The sequence below is a fragment of the Ilyonectria robusta genome (genome assembly GCF_021365365.1).
Source record: "Ilyonectria robusta strain PMI_751 chromosome Unknown BGZ61scaffold_8, whole genome shotgun sequence".
Classification (NCBI taxonomy): domain Eukaryota; kingdom Fungi; phylum Ascomycota; class Sordariomycetes; order Hypocreales; family Nectriaceae; genus Ilyonectria; species Ilyonectria robusta.
Genome location: NW_025764442.1, coordinates 127,109 through 145,209, shown reverse-complemented (window position 1 = coordinate 145,209; position 18,101 = coordinate 127,109). Strand labels below are relative to the sequence as shown.

Below are 18,101 nucleotides of genomic sequence, written 5' to 3'. Positions count from 1 at the left end.
TCAAAAACACACAGTTTTATCCACAATTCAAGCATTTCCTACCCAATACTACCACGATGACCAAATATCAAGCTTTTTAACTTGAAAAGGTTAAAACCCGTCTGAATATATAAGTAGTTGGCTCAAGAAGCCGAGCCCTGACCCTTTCCCTCCCTCACACATCATCTTTCGTATTAAAAAGCAACATGCCTTGGGTATTATACCGATTTTTTTACCTCCTCTTTAAATTCGTTTATCCCTTTAGTTGGATGTGACAATACCAAGCCTGGCCGCTGTATTTACAAGCCGTTTGCTCTTCCAATATCTATATATAGATCAGAGCCACACAAAACTAGCCGTCTTATCCATCAGAAAAGCTACAGGGTCTCCAACAGCAACTTGGATGAGTGAACTACTATTTGTGCTATCCTAACTTCAAATTCCCGAGTCAAAGTACCATTAAAGCATAAAAAAAGCCTCTCATGGCTATGCAAATTCCCGTGATTTCTTGTAGACCTGTGCATCACTCTGCTCTAGTGCCCAATAACACATTCACCTTACTAACGAGAAACTAGACCTGGGGATTGGTTCTAGATGCCTCCACAAGTCTCTTCACGCGTTCCACGTAATGCTTACGCTTATGGACGCTAATGTCGCAGAAAAGAAGCCTGCCGAACTCTGATGATGAGAGCTTCACACACCCCGGTGGTTCTTTGAACAGTCCCGTCAGATGGGGTGCTAGGGTGGGGAAGTTTTTCCTCAGGAGCAAGATGTCACCAACTGGATAAAAGCTTGGAGGGGGCAAAGGCCATTCGACATCGATACCGGGGGCTGGCGCGGGCTCGGTAGACACCTGGCTAGCTACTCGGGCAACGGGTGGTAAGTTGAAGCGAGCCCGATAAAGGTTGAGGACGGAGTGGATGTACGCGTCATCCGCGCGGGTAACCATATCAAGCTCGTTCACAAAAGATAACACCATCCCAACTTGCGGCAGCTTCTTCACTAGCGGTGTGATGTCGTCGGCGGTGACCGGAGGGGATCCAAAGGTGACAAGAGACAGCTTGAGAGACTGAAATGTCCCTGGCTGGTTCGCGAAGTGAACAAAAAGGAGTGAAGCAACAGCACCACCAGCAGAATGGCCGGTGAAGACAACATTTTGGATGGAATCATCGGCTTCTCTCAGGCGACTGATTTCTTTTTCCAGATCTGGGATCAGGGCGGTGGCACATGTGAGGTAGCCACTGTGAACCCTCACAGTCGGACCCTCATTTTTAAAGCTCTATTGAAGTCAGCTGGGTGCTTGTGAACACGATCGGCGCAATTGATCGTACCATGAGAGATGGAGAATTGCCTGCTGTATGGCTTAGATTCACCATATGATCCACCTTGGAGGCTGTCCCTCTGACAGCCACAATAAGCGCCCTATCTTTTGGACTTTTCCAGATGGCGATGGCTTTTTTGGTGCCCAGGAGAGATGGTTTGCCGACCATGACTTGCTCAAACTGCGACGTGTGTGTATGCACTGTCTCGTATACATCTGATAAGCAGCAGCAAGCGGCATAAATAAGGTTAGACGCATCTAAGGGACTGGTCGGAAATCGTCAGGACATATAGGTTGTATGGAGTCTCCAGTAATAAAACTTACCACGACCACTCCTCTCCTGCATCATCGTCCACCTTCGAGTTGCAGTACTTGCCCGCCTGATCTAGTAACCGCTCCAAATGCGAGTCGTTGATGTCACCATGATCATGGTCAACTACAAATCAAGTATTCCTCATTAGCACGCGAGACTCCATTTATGGGAATAAGTGTGGCATTTCAGTACCTTCAGAGCCCGGATCTTCAAACACAAAATCTAGTCCAGCGGTCAGCTCTACAATGGCTTCGGCACTGGCCTGCGAATTGTTGCTGGCCGGTGTGTGAGAATTTGACTCGGTGGCGATTGTTTTTGAAGCCTTCGGGATCTCCCGTGATAACCGAGACTTCATATGACGCCATTTGCGCTCCAGTGACATTTCAATATGGGTTAATGAATAGTAAGTGCTTGAAATAAAGAGTTAATGGTGAAGTTGGCTGCAAGAACAAGTGTTGATGGTGATTTAAGGCTGTGACGGTGACAGCGTAGCCGAGTGGCGCAGGTGCCTAAGACAGGCTGATTTATTATTCTTACACCCACATCAAGATTCTCACTCGAGCCTCTGCGCCACTTTACTTCTGCGCCTGTGCACCTTTCCGCCTCGTTGCCTCAACTGCTTATCTATGGCCTTCAGGGATATTCCCTCCTCCGAGGCTCTGACTAAGACTTTGTCCCTTCTGTACTCCGTAGACAAATCGGATGTAGAAAATTCCTTTAAGGCCTAAGACAAATCGTTAAAATGGACAGTATTTCTACTTAATCACATATTGCTATAATAGGGAATACCCCTCTGACTTTCATCTGAGCTGGTGCTCGTGAAGTCACCCGGTATCCAGGTCGCCCAATTAGCCGGAGCACCGCGGCGCCGGAGCCGCGGAAACCGCGGAGCAACATCCGCTTGTTATTCCGCTTCACCCAGGTGTGAATTTGACACGCCAGGTAAACTCGGCTGTCGCACACTGATCAAAGCTGTGTTGTTGGGCGAGAAAATGTGGAGCAGGAGAAATGGCCTCAGTTGAGCTCATGACCTCGTACTGAATCTCTGCCACGTGTCGCGTTCAGCATCACCTTTCCACTGCAACTTTCACTATGGCTTCCAATCTCGACCTTATCAACGACGCCGATGGCTTTCCTTACCAAAGGGACGCTGATCGAGTCATCTATTCCTTCAAATTGGCTGGAATCAATGCCACGCTTGGCTATGTTCTGCCGTCGGTATCGCAAGTTCTCAGCTGTCTTCCAGGCTGGCAAGTGGACGACACGCAGCAAACTATCTTGCTAGAAGGTGGTCAAAATGTCGACGATCGGAGTGCAGTAATCAAACAGAGCCTATTGGCAATGCGCGAGAAAGGGTCTTTCTCGATCCTTCAGAGTTGGCGCGACGAGACGTTCCCAATATTTGGTCCTCACCGAGAGGTAGTCCTACACATTGAGCGTTGCGCTTGCCCATTATTTGGCGTCGTTACATATGGCGTACATGCTGTGGCATACGTTCCGCCACTTGAACCAGGGCAGCAGTTGAAGATCTGGATACCGCGGCGAGCTCGTTCAAATCAGACGTTTGGGGGGATGCTGGATAGTTCAGCGGCCGGTGGCATTGCCTCAGGAGATACACCATTTGAGACTCTGGTTCGCGAATGTGGAGAGGAGGCTTCATTGCCGTCGGAATTGGTGCGTCGGCATGCAAAAGCAGCCGGCACTGTCACTAACTTCTACGTTCGTGACCACCGATCTGGCGGCGAGGTTGGCCTCTTGCAGCCAGAGTGTCAGTATGTGTTCGATCTACCACTCCCACCAGTGGTCATATGCCAGCCGAACGATGGGGAGGTAGAGGACTTTCGCCTCTGGAAATTGGATGAGATTATGGAGGCCTTAGCCAAGAGAGAGTTTAAGCCTAATTGTGCCATCGTCATGCTCGACTTTTTTGTTCGTCATGGAATTTTGTCAAGCGAGAATGAGAAGGACTACCTAGAGATCGTGTGGCGATTACATAGACGATTGGAGTTTCCCTTGAGATAGGACAGACTTGAGGAGAAAGATGCTTGCTGATGTTCTAGGTAGTTTTATCTAGGCCGATCTAGTTCCTCTGCTAGCAACTAGAATGTGGCGTAGAGTTGAAGTATGAGAATTTCCAGTTTTAAGATATTTGCAGTGTATATCCCGGCATTTTTAGATCAAGGTCAACTTGAACCAACTACTAAGGTTACCACAATGATGAAAGAAGAGCCCAGCATGAACGAAAGAGAGGCAAAGACTTTCATTTTGTTGTTCGTACGCTGCAGCAGCGAGCAGTTCCAGCTATTTAGAAGCGAGAGATGGCGAAAAAGTATTCTGTAAGTAAACGAGAATTCATCGGTTATCTTTTCGTCATAAGAGGGCTAGGTGTGATACAATATGTACATGAAATTTAGTGTTCCGAATCCATAGAGTGCCCCAAACTCAGTAAAGTACGCCAAATACGGCGGTGGGCAAACGCGAAAGCAAATTTGTAATCCAAAAAAAAAAACGCCCACACCCCTAAGTTAGTCCTTACTGTAGGTCCTACCTGTAAAGACTATATGAGACTACATACCACCTCTTTATGAAATTATAAAGGAGATGGTGTCTGCAGTCTTTGGTTTGAAATAAAGAAGATAATGAGTAGAAGATCTCTCCCTAAGCCCCAACTCGTCCCTCAAAGTCCGCTAGGATCGTTCGTGGACTTTAGAACACGCCCAGTTCCTTTCCATTCCTCAACATCGTCGAGTCTATAGCCTTAGGCACTTCCGTTAAAATGGCTAGTTTCTACCTAGGCCTTGGTAGGTATTCGCGGAGTGCTGCGACTATCTTCGGAGTTGTTCTGGTGGCTGATAGAGGTTGAGCCTATCGAATCTATATCTTCCTTGGAATGCATGTGCGGCAAGTCATTGGCCTTGTCGCCACGAGCTGTGGCAGCAAGGGCATCCAGTTCGTTGTTATCAAGCTGAGTCTGGGACTTCATGAACGATGTACGATCGTCGGCCATGAAACGATAGCGAGAATCCGGATTCTTTCGCCATAATACCAGGGTGTTCGAAGTGATGACCATAATTAAGAGAATCAGAGAGAAAGCGGCATTGGCGACGAAGAGAACAATCCCGGTGATTGCGGCCACCATGCCTGGAGCTCCAAACACATTGGTAAAGATAAGCAGGAAGATGGCGTTCAGGAAGTTGAGAACTTGTATCGCAATGTTGAATGAATTCGTGCTTTTATCCATCCAGGGACGGAGAACACTAAAGGCGATTAAAGCGCCGGCTTCGATGATGATAAGACCAATAGCTTGAACGACGCCCTTGTGTTGGCCAAATGCGATGAACATTCCTTTAATAAGGGTATAGCCGAGAATGGGAATAATGAAGTAGTAGCCAGAGGCGCGGAACTGAACGTAGAGGAAGCCCAATCGGTTCAGTATCTTGGAGTCTGAGAATAAAGCGTATGCCGGGTTGCGGTGCACGCGCGCCAGACGCATCACCTGAAAAGTGGCCCAGCCAAGTGTAAAGAGCATGCCGAAGAAAAAGACCACAGCAAGGACGACCAAGGCAGGCGAGTCGACCTGGGTGAACTCCCACAAGCAAAGAATCGTGATTTGAGGGAAGGCAATGAGGGTCAATCGGAAGAGAATTCCCTTGAGAGTGATGAGCCAACCGCTTCGAAACTCAAGGAATCGATCGCTCTTCAACCATCTCTGCCTAACACATAGCTCACAGATGGCCTTTAAAAGAGCAACTATAATGACGGTGAAGACGACGGAGAAGTAGAAGAAAACGAGGCCGGTGAGAAAGACGTTGGTGGTCTCAATCCCAGCGCGGTACGCGACACGCTGGATCCCATACACAAGGTAAGCGCCATTTTCCTGCTTGGTGTTTGATCTTTTGGATATGGACGACATGCCACGGCGGATCATGTGCGTGGCGGATTCGGGCATGTAGTCGAGGGAACGCTTCGCAACTTGGACTGAAACCATAGAGAGAGAGCTGAAGAGAGTTGCGGGATCACCCCCGGTGGAGTGCTGATACCAAGTGAAGATATCTTGCATCCACCCAACTCCAATGATACCCATAGACCACTGGAAGTTTTGGGTCCACGCCTGCACGATGGGAGGCATGTGAACACCCGTGAGACCAATAATAGCCTGACTTTGAAAATAGCCGAACAGAGACATGGCATTAACAGCCAGGTGCGCTGCGCTGTTGTTGTGGCCGAGAGCAGAGACGAGAGCGGCGGAAATGAGGCCGAGTCCCGCAATCGCAGCCGTGGCCCATTTGACAGCTACTTGCTCGACGGTTTTTCCGGTTGAAAAGGCCGCTTCAACACAAGCGACGCTCTCTCCCGTAGCGGTCAAGTTAACGAAGACACGGACATTGGCATCCAGATCGGGAATGCCATAAGTAATTCCTGGTAGGTCGTCTAAGGCGCTGCCAAGCGCAAAATTAAATTGCGAGTCGAATTTGCCAGGCGACATGGGACATAAGCCAGGCAACTTGTTGGCGGTATCACAAGGGTCGAGAATTTTGTTCAAGATTCGGAGGCCGTAGGCATCCAGTTGGATATCGAAACTGATGTTTCCTTGAACTGTAGCAGTAGCGACCACTCTGCAGGTGACCATGGAGTTGTTCGGGGTGATGACCATGTTGAAAAGGCTAGCGGAAAAGGCCGACTCATCCTGGCAGCTGTTCAGAGAATTCGATTCGAGGATCCTTTCGGCCGTGACGGAGGGGAGGATAGAAGCGAAGCAGCCGAGGATGGCGAGTACTGGGGCAAACGAGAACCTCATATTGGCGGTGCTGCAATGATGAGTGACAACGGGCGCGATTTTGTTCGGCCAAGGCAGACTCGACAGGTTTGTCACCGACAAAGCATGCCAAATTTCTTGTGGTCCAGTATGGCGAACACTTTGTTCAAATCGATCGGTCGTTTCCGTCGGCCAGATTCAAGAGGCAAATTGTAAGAATCTGAAATTAAAGCGGTCTAGAGCAGGTATCCGACGATAGCGGGTCGAGTGCAATCAATGAGCAGTCGATAGGGCAATCGAGAGCAAAGGACTTGCAATGAGAAGGAGTTCATCCGGTAATTAACGAGGCCGAGCAACAGGTTGCGGGGAAGGTTAGGGATTTAATGGCGATAGATTCAACCAAAGGTCAGGTGATCTGGCTGGCTTCGGGAGTATGAGAATTCCGAGAGATAAGACCGGCCGAGAAAACAAAAACGAATGTAGATGCAAGTCGCGACGATGTTGGTGTTGTGAGTTGAGCTTTGCGGACGGGTTTTTCACGTCAGAATGAATACCAGGCAAGAAGAAGCATTTCGCTGGCCTGAAACGTCGAGATAATTCGACATCGCTAAGAATCAGGAGAGCAAACGGCGGGCCTGTCCACAAAATGAAGGATGATCCAATACGAGAATCTCGACACGTACGGTTGTGTTGGCGGAGGCGCAGTTCCCTGTCGACACTTGCATGCCGCCCAAACAGGTTAATGACCCATGTGAAGGAGCTGGTGGGCCAATCCTATGAAACACAAACATCCGGTGAGGGTTCGATGCACAGCCCTGTGATCAACGTAGCCCGCTTCATCCGTCAAGTGCATTAGCTTATCCTAATTTAACTCACTGTTACTGCCCACACGATTCGTCCATTTCCGTTGCCTGTAAGTATACTAGGACCAAACGAGGAACGGACCGCCTGTGAGCCTAAGCTTTTACGATCTCGGTGATGGAGCCCACCTTGTATCAGGAGGTTATTACTGCGAGGCTGTGCTGGATTGATCGGTATGATTTGGTGGTCCTTGGAATGGCAATCTTCATTCGCATGCCCCATGGGCAAGACCATAGAGGGGGGACTGACGAGAAGCCGAGTTCCGGTCACGATGCTTGGCTGCATTCATGGCTCAAAAGCGGGGTATACCTGTCGGCCGCAAATGGATAAAGTCGCCAAAGAGGGGAAGAAGTCTGACGCACTTAAGTTACAGGATGGACCCCAGATCTTCAGCTCGACCAGTATTGGCACCTTATACGAGCATTCTTCTACACTGCGCCTCGCTTTCATTTCTGGTAGCGGCGATCCACACTGCATGTTCCAGTATTGAGCGATTTAGAGGCGTTTGCCGTGTTGACGTTGAGGCAGGCTTACAAACCGCCAGCAGATTGCAACACTGGAGGCACAGTAATTTTAAAGGGCACCCCGGTGATCGGGGAGTAAGACAAATAGCTTCAAATAAATTAAGATTCCCCAGTATTTATCAACCTCCCTAAGCGTTATCTATTCTAATCAACTAAGAAGTACGCAAGGGGTGCCCTCAACATGGGTTAAACGATGGGATATTAGTGACGCCTGACGGCCATTCATAATCCGTCTTCGGTGCATGATTCACCCATATGATAGGGGCGAAATTGCCAAAGTGAATACTCAAAGCCTAACTTCTACGGGGAACAATAGAATACAGATTCTTCGGCGATGGAGATCTCATGAAGACTTTTCATGGTCTTAACCATCTTGCGATGGAGAACCAACTGGGCAGGGCCACAGCTACAGCAGCAATCGATAACATCGGTTTCTATCTGTTCCCAGATGGTAGAAGACTCATACTATCTGATAGTGGAACACCTTACTGGACGTGGAACACCCTACTGGACGTGAACCCCCAAGTCGTTCCCCTTATCAGATGTAATACTCAAAACCCCAGTACCACCGCCGAAGGAGGCACGTTTGAGCTTACTGCAGAATTTGACTGATCATTCCGCCCACCAAACCCTAAATTAGGCGCAGAACAAGCCACTTGAAGAGGTGGCCGAGAAGTCGGCGCAAAGTTGACGATCCACATGTGAAAGCGGGTTGTTGCCGTCCGGGAAGAGTACACAGGAAGATACGCAAATACCCTCTCCAAATCGGCTCATTCCGAATATCCGAATGTCTGTAACCTTTCTCATGTCAAATTTAACGGTGGATCTGAACAATTCGAGGGCACTTTTTACCGAATGCTTGAAGGACGGAGATTGTACGCGGACCTATACACGGAAGGTTCGAGGGCAAGATTCCCCTGATTGCTTCTAGCACACAATACACGCAGGCAAAGTAAGAGCGATATATCTAAAAAATAGTAATAACTAGATGAGATAGCCATAACCTCCTCATCATTATTACTTTAAATGGGCCCATTTTACGGTATTTCCACAGCTTGGATAGGCCAATTCTCCGATTCAGGCGCACCGGGGCTTATCGAGTTTCAGTGGGCTCGGCCGCTAACAACAGCTAGCGCTAGAAGAGAGACCCCACGAACCATTATCCTCAGGTGACATGCATCTATATTCCATGCTCAAATCGCCTGCCAATGCTCAGCAACAAACCAAACCAGCGCCTCGAGTCGCAAAATCCCTCCAGTCATGATGCGCAAATACATGAGCAAACGACAACGACCATGTGACTTCTGCCGCTCCCGCAAGACCGCGTGTCGCATTGAGGGAGCGCCGCCATGTCGCTCGTGCCAGCTGCATGCCAAGGAATGCACCTTTGTCGAGGCCGCACGCCCGCGCAAGAAGCACCTCAGCGAGACGCTCGCCGAGTCTCCGACGGATGATCATGACTTGGCTGGCAGTAGTGTCGAAGGTGTCGATGAAGAGCCCGGCATCGGCGGCTCTCTCCCTGGCGTGCCAGCTGCCAATGATGTATCTTCACTTGCCGACCCCCCAAATGCGACTATGTTCCCCGAGATGAACATGCAGTTTCTCGACGACCTCGACATGGCCGGCTCCGAATACCAGTTCATGTTCCGCACACCTCACAGCCCCGCGCCAAACGTCTCCATCGCAGGCGACTTTTCTCCAGCTTCCCAAAGCCCGCCCACCTGGCTCCCGGCAGGCTCATCGGACATCCTCCTGGACGGGATCGGCAACTTGAACCCCGAGACGTTGGGTCTCACCGGCGACATGGATCCTTATCTGCTGCGGAGGTATCAAACCGACGAACGCGGCACCTTCAAATTCAAGCAGCTGGCTATCCATTCGGTCCACCAAGACCCTATTCCCATTCAATTTCTCGTTTCCCAACCGGTACTCTTCGCGCGGAGTAGGGAGGAGGCCGGCCATGATGTCGTCCCTGACGCTCAACTGAAGGCGGAGCTGGAGAAAGAAATATCCGGGGCTATGGGAAAGAGACTGATTACTCTGTACCAGAAGTTTATTGCGCCGCATTTTCCCATATTTTCTACTCAGCTGCTCCCGGACCCTGCGTCCACGCCCTCCCACCTCCTTGCAGCCGTCTACTGCATCACATTTCCATTTGCCATGTACGACGATCAGCTTTGCATAGACTTGGCCTACAATTCCCCCCCATATGAACCGCTGTCCCGCATCATTAATACCGCACTGGCCGCCGACCTCCACTCTCCGAATATCGCCCTAGTTCAGACTCTGCTCCTGGTTGTTGGCCGCCCATCCTCCAACCCCCTCGTCTCTGATGCATCGTATCGATGGTCCATGCTAGGGACGCTTGTGGCCGCCGCTGTGAATATTGGACTACACCTGGATCCGTCTGCTTGGAAGATATCCTCAAGTCAAATTTCCCAGAGGCGCAGGCTCTCTTTTGCCATATACGTAATCGACAAATGGCTGGCCGCAAGTCTGGGAAGGCCGCCTTATATAAACGATGCAAACTGGCTGGTTACATCATTGCGGGAGGGCGATGATCACTGTTCCGGCCTGTCATCTGAACAATGGGCTGACATGCTCGATTTCTCGTCGTTGACCTCCGTCTTGGCCTCGGCGCTTTCAAGTCTCTAGTAAGTCTTCCTGTTGTTGCAAAACTGAAACTTACAGTTTTTAACAAGTCTTTAGTTCTCTACGAACTATACAATCTCTAGCCGACAATCCGCAAGCAGGACTAGACATCGCAAACAAGCTCATGGAAGACCTGGATCCTAAACACCGAGCCGATTCCCAGCTGTCACAAACTAATCCACCCTCGATGCTATGGACTATTATTAGCCAAGGTCACCACCAGACTGTTCTCCTGATTCTTCGTTCCACCATACGACCATTCCTCAGCACTACGCCTGTCAACTCATCAACATATGAGTCCAAAGAAACCTTACGAATGCGCATGAAGGACTGTCTCATCAATTTCTCCAGCTTCATAAGCACCCTGAAGACTGATGACGTCAATGGATTCTGGCCTCCGTGGTGCCAATCCGCATTTTCGTCCCTTTGTTTCACTCAACTCTTGATGGCTGTATCCTCACCAACCTACGACGAAGCAACATCGTGGATCCACATTTTGCAGCAAACTCGTAGACAACTGCGACTCAAATCGAGTTCTCTACCGGTGCTCCGCCTAGGTCTGCTCCGGATCGACTCCATATTCTGGCGCGGAGTCGACAAGGTTCTGAAGCTGGAGCCACACGTCGCGGATGCACTCAGGGCTTCGCAGGGCAGTTGAAAGTACGGATTTACAAGGTTCAGATTCTGAGTCAAATTAAATGGCCAGGCTGAAAAGCCACTTGAATATGCCAGCTTTTAATATTCCTTTTCGCCCCAGAGCCATCAGAGATGTGCTCGAGGCTCATTATTCCGGAGCTCACGCAACACATCTTCAATGCTCCGAACAGCATCTAGAGCCATGCCGTAACCCGCCTGGAACCCAGTACCACCAGCGCCATAGTTGTGAACAATTGTTCTCTTCTCCCCAGCAACCAATATTTCATCTCTTTCAATCCGCGCGCCACCTTCGCGAGATGGCCGGAGCCCAGCGAAAGCTGCGAGGACTTCGGGATCCTTCTGTCGCACCTCGGAGCTCAGTTCCTTGGTTCTATCCAAGATTGACTGCGTCTCATACGAATAGGTGGAACTGTCACTGGATGCATGTTAGGTGCTATTTCTTATCAGGTCGGGGCTATTACTTACCCAACACCCTTCTGCATGTACCCTCCGAGGATAACATTCCCATTCGACTCCGGCCGCGGGATCACATACGTCTCATAGTCCTTGCCATGTCGCATAATATTTGTCTTGACGTGAGGAGCTCTTGTTAGCAGTACTTGGCCACGAGTTGGATAGCATTTGGGGTCTTCGACACCAGGGAGCGTCTTGGCGGCATTTCCAATGCAGTTGAACACAACCTTGGTCGCTGGGCTACCAAATGCGGAATGGATGTTTGGGAGCTTCTGCCGCACGAATCGCACACCATATTGGTTCTTTAGCCTGCAGTACAAATAGTCGATGTGGCTCGGTGCGTTTACTGTGAGGGTCGTGAAAGAGACGGCAAACTTCACACCCTCGGGGAGTTCTTTTGCAGACAGCACCCGAAACTTTACATGTTAGCACAATTGAGTCACATCAACGGAAACAGGAGCAGTCTTACATCCTCGAGATACTCCGCCATACCCTTAATCTTGTCATGCGGGACATTTTCATCCCACAGTTCAGTGGATGGCGTCCGCTGGACGAAAGTTTCCTCGGGGCTTTCCGATGCCAGCTTACACAAATGGGTGTAGCCGTGGCGGTCCCATCTCAGGGCATTAGCGTCGGTGCCCGAAATTGCAGAGAAATTACAACCGGCCCTGTTACATGTCGGCATTGTTGAGCGGACAGACGAGCGACGCGGGGACTTACCATGGAGACGTGTACGCCGGGGAGGTGTCTCCGGGCATATGCTCGGCAATGACGGTGATGTACTTGCCGTATCCTCTTTCAGAGAGCACCAATGCGACGTCGAGGCCGATGATACCGGCTCTTTGGAACGGTCAGCTCTGGGTCGGCATTGCGAAGTGCGAGACTTACCCGACAATGACGATGCTGTCCGCCACCATCTTCAATCAATGATCGCGATGATAGCCTACAGACTCAAGCTGGCAATGGGAAACTCAATAGGAATTTATATGACCTCAATGTCGATAAATCTTCTCAACATCAGATCAATCGACTTTGAAACCTCACAAGGCGCAACGGAGACGGCCGCCAGAAGCAATTCCCGCTGGCGGTGAATGCTGAGTGACACGCTCTCACGCCAGACTCGGCGAGCGATCTTCGGCATTGACTTTGATTGGTGGCGTTCCGTTTGTCTCCCCACTTTCATAGTTGTATTCGGGCAAAGTCACAGCAGTGGGGAGATCGGCGCTTTTTCTGGGTCCCGTATCTTTCATTCTTGCGAGTAAACAAGGTGACTGATACCGAGACCCTGATACGTGTGGAGTTTTTCTCAATCTGACTCGCTAATTATGTGACTGTTGTTTGACAGAAAGGACGTCCTCGCCCATTCCAACCCATTCACGTGTAGTAGGCAGGCTTCTGCGTATGAGCTTTGCCTCCCAAACCGAGTCAACATCTCCATCAGGCTATATTTAGGATCACTGCTTTTCTACGTGTTCAAGAAAGATGCCTAAAATATCGCATATACTAAGTACCCAGTAGATTGCTCACTTTGGTTACCCAAAGCTTCCTACGAATAAAACGTCTTCACCCACCCCACCATGATATAGCGTGAATTGATACGCCACCTCCGCATGAGTTTCAAAGAAATTGATTCCACCTATTTGCATAATGATATCAATCATAGTGTACATATCTAAGAAGCTTCGCAGTGTCCTCTATGAATTCGAAGCTCGACTTCAGTCCTCTTGTCGGATGATTGTAGTGCGCGAAAGCGTGCGGTGCGCCAGGATATCTTTTCATCGTCACACTGTTTCCTCCGTCCTTCAGCATTTGACCATAAAATTCTCCTTCGTCCCGTTCCAGGTCAAATTCGGCGGTGACTATGTGCGCCGGAGGCAAGTTCTTCATATTTGGGGCGAGAACTGGGGTTAGGATCCAGGTGTTCAGAGCTCGTTCTTGTTCATCTGCGATTCGTGTTAGCAAAGGATCCGTGTCGCTCTTAGAGAGAAAACAACGCACCAGGATCTTCTCCAAGCCAGTACTTTAGGAACCATTGCTCACGCCCCAATGGGCCCCAGGGCAGGTCTGCAAAGAGTCGAGCGCTTTCGTATGGGCAATTTTCCGATGTCAGCTGCTTAATCTTCGTGCTGCAGTAGCGCATGTCCGTCGCTGGCACCACCATCATATGGAGTTTAATATTCACGTTTTCATCCCTTGCAAAATGTGCGAGGACCGCAGACATTTGACCGCCAGCGGAGAGCCCACCAAAGGAGACACTCTTGGCATCAATATTCAACGTTTCAGCGTTGTTAATAGCCTGTATCTATTATCAGCTTCGTGCGAGGGTTTAGAAGAATCCATTTTATCCCACCCATTTGACTGCATCCCAGCAGTCATAAATGGCAGTTGGAAACTTCAACTCTGGTCCCATCCGGTAATCCACATCAATGACCTTGATGTTGGACTTGTTGCAGATGTGCCGACACCATGCTGCCTCGGACTTGAGACTTCCCAACACCCAACCGCCTGAATGATATTAGATACTAGCGCCGCAGTGTCATAGACAATGGAAAGACTTGCCACCATGGAAATTGAGATGCACTGGGAACGGACCCGGCCCCTCAGGTGAGTAGATTCTCACTGTTATTTCTCCAGTCGGCTGCGACACTGAGACTTGACGGTCTTCGACTTGAAACACATCTGGGCCTAAACCTTTGGTTAGAATAAAGCTATGGACAGATCTAGACGACTTTACCTGGGCATGTAGGGTACGTGAAGCTGTGTTTGGCTGGGTCGGTTCTGTACTCCTCTAGGGTAACTTCATCAGCTCGCACCATTGAGCCTCCGTAATTGTTCCAGAGAGCCCGCCATTCCTTATCAAGCCCAGTGTACTGATGAGGATGGATTTGTAAACGGCCTGGGCTGGACAGTGGTATTGTTACCGCTGGTGTCGATGTTTTAGTAACGGTAGTCGTCAAAGTTGTGTTTAGAGCCATTTTTAAAGAGCGATGAGCAAATCGTGTACTCGTGTGCCCTGATACGCCACGAGGCAAGTAGCTACGTCTTGAGAGCTTCCAGATAAAGACAATCGTTGTCGGCATTCGCCCGGGGACCCTGAAGCGGTTGGTTCCGCGCCGGGCCCTGTCGCGATGACGGCGTCGGTGGCGATTGGCGGCGTTGAGACGGGCGATCTTTGTATCCACAACTCCTATCGCGTGAGATATCGCGTGAGATAGCCCGTGGAACGACGCCTATCAACAACGCCACCAGACCCCGCGTTATCTCTCGCGTGCCATCCCAGCGCAACGGGTCCGGGGCGACAGCTGCAAGTCTCCATTTCCCCGTGTTTTAAAGAGGGCTTCAAGTCATGCCATCTTCGTATTTTATTCGCGGTTTACGTCTTTTACGGAGCTTCATTCGACCTCTGGACGACGAGTGACACCTGGTTGAGGGCTTTAACATTGCACTGCTTAGTATCCAGACCTGCCCAACATGGATATCGAGACTAAGAATACTGTCACCAACAACACCGGTGATGCTGCCAGTGTTGCAGATCAAGACAAGAATCATGATACCCCACAATGGCAGGGTCTCCGGAGGGTTCCGGACAAGCTGCCAATGATTGCACTCCTGATCCTTGTTGTCGAGGTACGAGTCGTTACTCCCGTGCCAGACTACAACTTACTAACTTTGATCTCAGCTTGGGGAAAGATTTACCTACTTTGGACTGTCCGGCCCGCTGCAAAACTACATCAAGTGAGCCCTTGCAGATACGAGGCGCACTGCGGAGCCCAGAAGCTGACGAAGACAGCAACCCATATGATCCAGAATCCGACCTCCCAGGTGCTCTTGGCAAGGGACAGGCTGTGGCTACCGCCCTGGGGAACTTTTTCAAGTTCTGGGCGTATGCATCCACCGTCATTGGAGCTATCATCGCTGGTAATATATACCCGAACCAAGAAATAGGTTAGCACACTGATATTCCCAGACCAATATCTCGGCAAGTACAAGGCTATCCTGTGTGCATGCGGTGTCTATATCGGAGGCCTCATTATTCTCGTCTCAACATCAACCCCTGCAGCCTTCACGAATGGCGCTGGCCTTGGTGGATTAATCGCCGCCATGGTCACTATTGGCCTTGGTACCGGAGGCATCAAGGCCAATGTTACTCCTCTCTGCGCGGAGCAGTATACCAATTCCCACCCCGTATTGAAGACGCTCAAGTCTGGAGAGGAAGTGATTGTTGACCCTGAACTCACCGTTCAGAGACTTTTTATGTGGTGAGTGAGATGGGAAGACTCGTTGGGAATATTATCTGACAAAAGTTGTAGGTTCTACTGGGTCGTCAATATCGGGGCTCTATCCCCATTGATCACAGTCAACGTCGAGGCGCACCACTCATTTTGGCTGGCATACTTGATCCCACTCATGTATGTCACGCACTTATCAAATCCATGCAACTACTAACTCCGAAATTTAGTGCCATCATCCTCTCTGTCGGCGTGTTCCTCCTCGGACGCAATAAATACGTCAAAGTCCCGCCCATGGGATCGGCAATCCTCGATGCTTGCCGAACAACTAGCGTTGCCATTAAGGAGCGCGGTTTCGATAACGCGCGGCCATCCGTGCTGCGAGAACGGGGTCATGATGAAAGGTATCCCATCGCCAGCCAGGAAAGATATACGGACGCGTACGTTGGCGATGTCCAGCGAGGGCTGAAAAGCTGCAAGGTGAGCATCTTGGGTGTGTCGTTCCCAGTCCAAATTATTTAACCCAAATATAGATGTTCCTGTTTTTCCCTTTTTATTTCATCTGCTGGAACCAGATGTGGAACAATCTCATCTCCCAGGCGGGACAGATGGCTCTCCATGGGACCCCAAACGATCTCCTGCAGAATCTGGACCCAATCGCTCTATGCCTTTTTATCCCCTTGCTGGATCGTGAGTTCTTCCCAAGAGTTACCAACTTCAAAGCTAAACTTCTCATAGTCATTGTGTATCCTTTTCTCCGAAAGCATAAGATCGATTTCGACCCTGTGACTAGAATCTTCATGGGCTTCATGTTTGCGTCCATCTCCATGATCTACGCATGCGTACTTCAGTATTACATTTACAAATCCCCTCCGAGCAGCATTCATGTTTGGATCCAAGCACCCAGCTACATTCTCGTGGCGTTTTCAGAGGCCTTTGTCATCATCACCGGATTGGAGTTGGCATTCACACAGGCGCCTAAGAAGTAAGCCACTACCCCTTGGTACTAAAGACCACAAGCTAACAAAAGTAACTAAAGTCTCCGATCGGTGATTTCAGCTCTGTTTTGGCTGACGATTGCTGTCGCCGCTGCAATCTGCATTGCTCTTGGTCCCGTCTCACAAGATCCGTACTTGGTGTGGATGTATGGAGCGGTAGGAGTGTCAGGATTTATTGCTGGATGTGCATTTTATGCCTGCTTCTTTCGAGGGCGGAAAAGATGGTCTTCGAGTGAGGAGGTTGTCATCGAAGGACAGTATTGAATGGGAAATCAACACTGGTGGAAAGGGTTGTGATCTTTGTGATTAGGGAAATGATCGAGAATTTAGTATCGACAACTCGTCCCTAAATTTCTTCCTATTCCAAGCTCTCAGGCAAAACATATGACTTTGCACTCTCAATATGCTCATCCACATAAGCGCCCCATTTTTCATTAGGTGCGCTCTCAGGATATTTCTCGGCGTCGTACTCCGGTGCTACTACGGGGTCCTTCGTGTCCAGTTCGTTATATCTTCGCAGATCCATCTGTCTCGCCAGCAGCGGAATAACGTAAGGATCAAAAGTCTTCCAGTAAGGGTTTGCTAGATGAATTTTCTGGCTCTAAGCCGCCATATCCCACGTCAGTAAATCTATGTCAAAACGGCAATGAGAGAAGTATACGAACGAGCTCATTTTCGTAGCGTTCGACAATAGTGAAGGCCCGTGGATCCTTGGGATCCTGCATGACGAACCAAGAAATGGTTCCCTCATCCTGAGAGTAGACGCGACTGGCCTCGGCGAGTTTTGCCTTGAGGTTGTTGATACACTCCTCTTCGGGCCGTGAGTAGAGGTTGACGACTAGTGTATAAACCATTGTGAATGATTGATTATCCGTGTTCTCAAGATCGATGGGTACGGTTGGAGATGGCTTGGCGAGAGGAGATATGGAGGAGTGCGATCTCGTTGATCGCGCAAACACGGTTTGTTGAGGCATATATACGTCATCATACCATCGTAGCACAGCGGAGGACTCCACTCTCACCAGTAGCATCAAGACGTCCCCGATACAATCGAACTGATTCGTGCTTAGAAAACCACGTAACAGCACTAGTCTCAATAGGGTCACATTTCAAGGAGGCGGGGACAACGAGACCAGAGCGGTGTGTATTTCGCTTGCGTGACAGGCCACGCCGTGTCCAGTTGTCTGATTGTCACTCATATCTTCAATCAAATCGAATCAGAGGCGCTAGAAATCGCCCCAGGTATCCATTCTCGGGTACATCGGATCACTAAATGCCCCGCCCGCCCTCATTCCGTGACTTGCATGTATGCACGATTAAGATCTCGCTACACCACCGATGCCAATCGCCAGATCAAG

General features: G+C 49.8%; 8 protein-coding genes across 8 annotated transcripts; 3 read left to right on the top strand and 5 right to left on the bottom strand.

Moving 5' to 3' along the window:
- Positions 1-377: 377 nt before the first annotated feature.
- BGZ61DRAFT_418331 (Alpha/Beta hydrolase protein) lies at positions 378-1,968 on the bottom strand (the record flags this gene model as incomplete). The annotated part of the gene is made up of 4 exons (XM_046243434.1): positions 378-1,258; positions 1,311-1,566; positions 1,625-1,736; positions 1,806-1,968. 4 exons carry the CDS (start codon positions 1,966-1,968, stop codon positions 551-553), a joined length of 1,239 nt encoding a protein of 412 aa, XP_046105103.1. The 3' UTR covers positions 378-550.
- Positions 1,969-2,615: 647 nt separating this feature from the next.
- On the top strand, positions 2,616-3,761 carry BGZ61DRAFT_218253 (thiamine pyrophosphokinase-related protein-like protein). Its single transcript, XM_046238067.1, has one exon. The coding sequence runs from the start codon at positions 2,706-2,708 to the stop codon at positions 3,633-3,635; it is 930 nt and encodes a 309-aa protein (XP_046105102.1). The 5' UTR covers positions 2,616-2,705; the 3' UTR covers positions 3,636-3,761.
- Positions 3,762-4,404: 643 nt separating this feature from the next.
- On the bottom strand, positions 4,405-6,411 carry BGZ61DRAFT_350035 (uncharacterized protein; the record flags this gene model as incomplete). The annotated part of the gene is made up of 1 exon (XM_046240196.1): positions 4,405-6,411. One exon carries the CDS (start codon positions 6,409-6,411, stop codon positions 4,405-4,407), a length of 2,007 nt encoding a protein of 668 aa, XP_046105101.1.
- A 2,603-nt stretch (positions 6,412-9,014) lies between these two features.
- BGZ61DRAFT_531419 (fungal-specific transcription factor domain-containing protein) lies at positions 9,015-11,064 on the top strand (the record flags this gene model as incomplete). Its single annotated transcript, XM_046253703.1, has 2 exons — positions 9,015-10,408; positions 10,464-11,064. 2 exons carry the CDS (start codon positions 9,015-9,017, stop codon positions 11,062-11,064), a joined length of 1,995 nt encoding a protein of 664 aa, XP_046105100.1.
- Positions 11,065-11,168: 104 nt separating this feature from the next.
- BGZ61DRAFT_531418 (uncharacterized protein) lies at positions 11,169-12,433 on the bottom strand (the record flags this gene model as incomplete). Its single annotated transcript, XM_046253702.1, has 5 exons — positions 11,169-11,478; positions 11,529-11,932; positions 11,986-12,184; positions 12,237-12,356; positions 12,405-12,433. The coding sequence occupies 5 exons, from the start codon at positions 12,431-12,433 to the stop codon at positions 11,169-11,171; spliced, it is 1,062 nt and encodes a 353-aa protein (XP_046105099.1).
- A 736-nt stretch (positions 12,434-13,169) lies between these two features.
- Positions 13,170-14,491, bottom strand: BGZ61DRAFT_493172 (Alpha/Beta hydrolase protein; the record flags this gene model as incomplete). Its single annotated transcript, XM_046250614.1, has 5 exons — positions 13,170-13,459; positions 13,515-13,812; positions 13,867-14,021; positions 14,076-14,201; positions 14,251-14,491. The coding sequence occupies 5 exons, from the start codon at positions 14,489-14,491 to the stop codon at positions 13,170-13,172; spliced, it is 1,110 nt and encodes a 369-aa protein (XP_046105098.1).
- A 496-nt stretch (positions 14,492-14,987) lies between these two features.
- BGZ61DRAFT_531416 (POT family protein) lies at positions 14,988-17,007 on the top strand (the record flags this gene model as incomplete). Its single annotated transcript, XM_046253701.1, has 9 exons — positions 14,988-15,143; positions 15,196-15,251; positions 15,307-15,434; positions 15,484-15,775; positions 15,827-15,925; positions 15,976-16,225; positions 16,279-16,435; positions 16,484-16,730; positions 16,785-17,007. The coding sequence occupies 9 exons, from the start codon at positions 14,988-14,990 to the stop codon at positions 17,005-17,007; spliced, it is 1,608 nt and encodes a 535-aa protein (XP_046105097.1).
- A 94-nt stretch (positions 17,008-17,101) lies between these two features.
- BGZ61DRAFT_350676 (uncharacterized protein) lies at positions 17,102-17,597 on the bottom strand (the record flags this gene model as incomplete). The annotated part of the gene is made up of 2 exons (XM_046240256.1): positions 17,102-17,344; positions 17,409-17,597. 2 exons carry the CDS (start codon positions 17,595-17,597, stop codon positions 17,102-17,104), a joined length of 432 nt encoding a protein of 143 aa, XP_046105096.1.
- Between the last annotated feature and the right edge of the window lie 504 nt (positions 17,598-18,101).

Excerpts from the sequence above, each read along its gene's own strand:
- BGZ61DRAFT_218253 (XM_046238067.1), top strand. The coding sequence starts at position 2,706 with ATGGCTTCCAATCTCGACCTTATCAACGACGCCGATGGCTTTCCTTAC.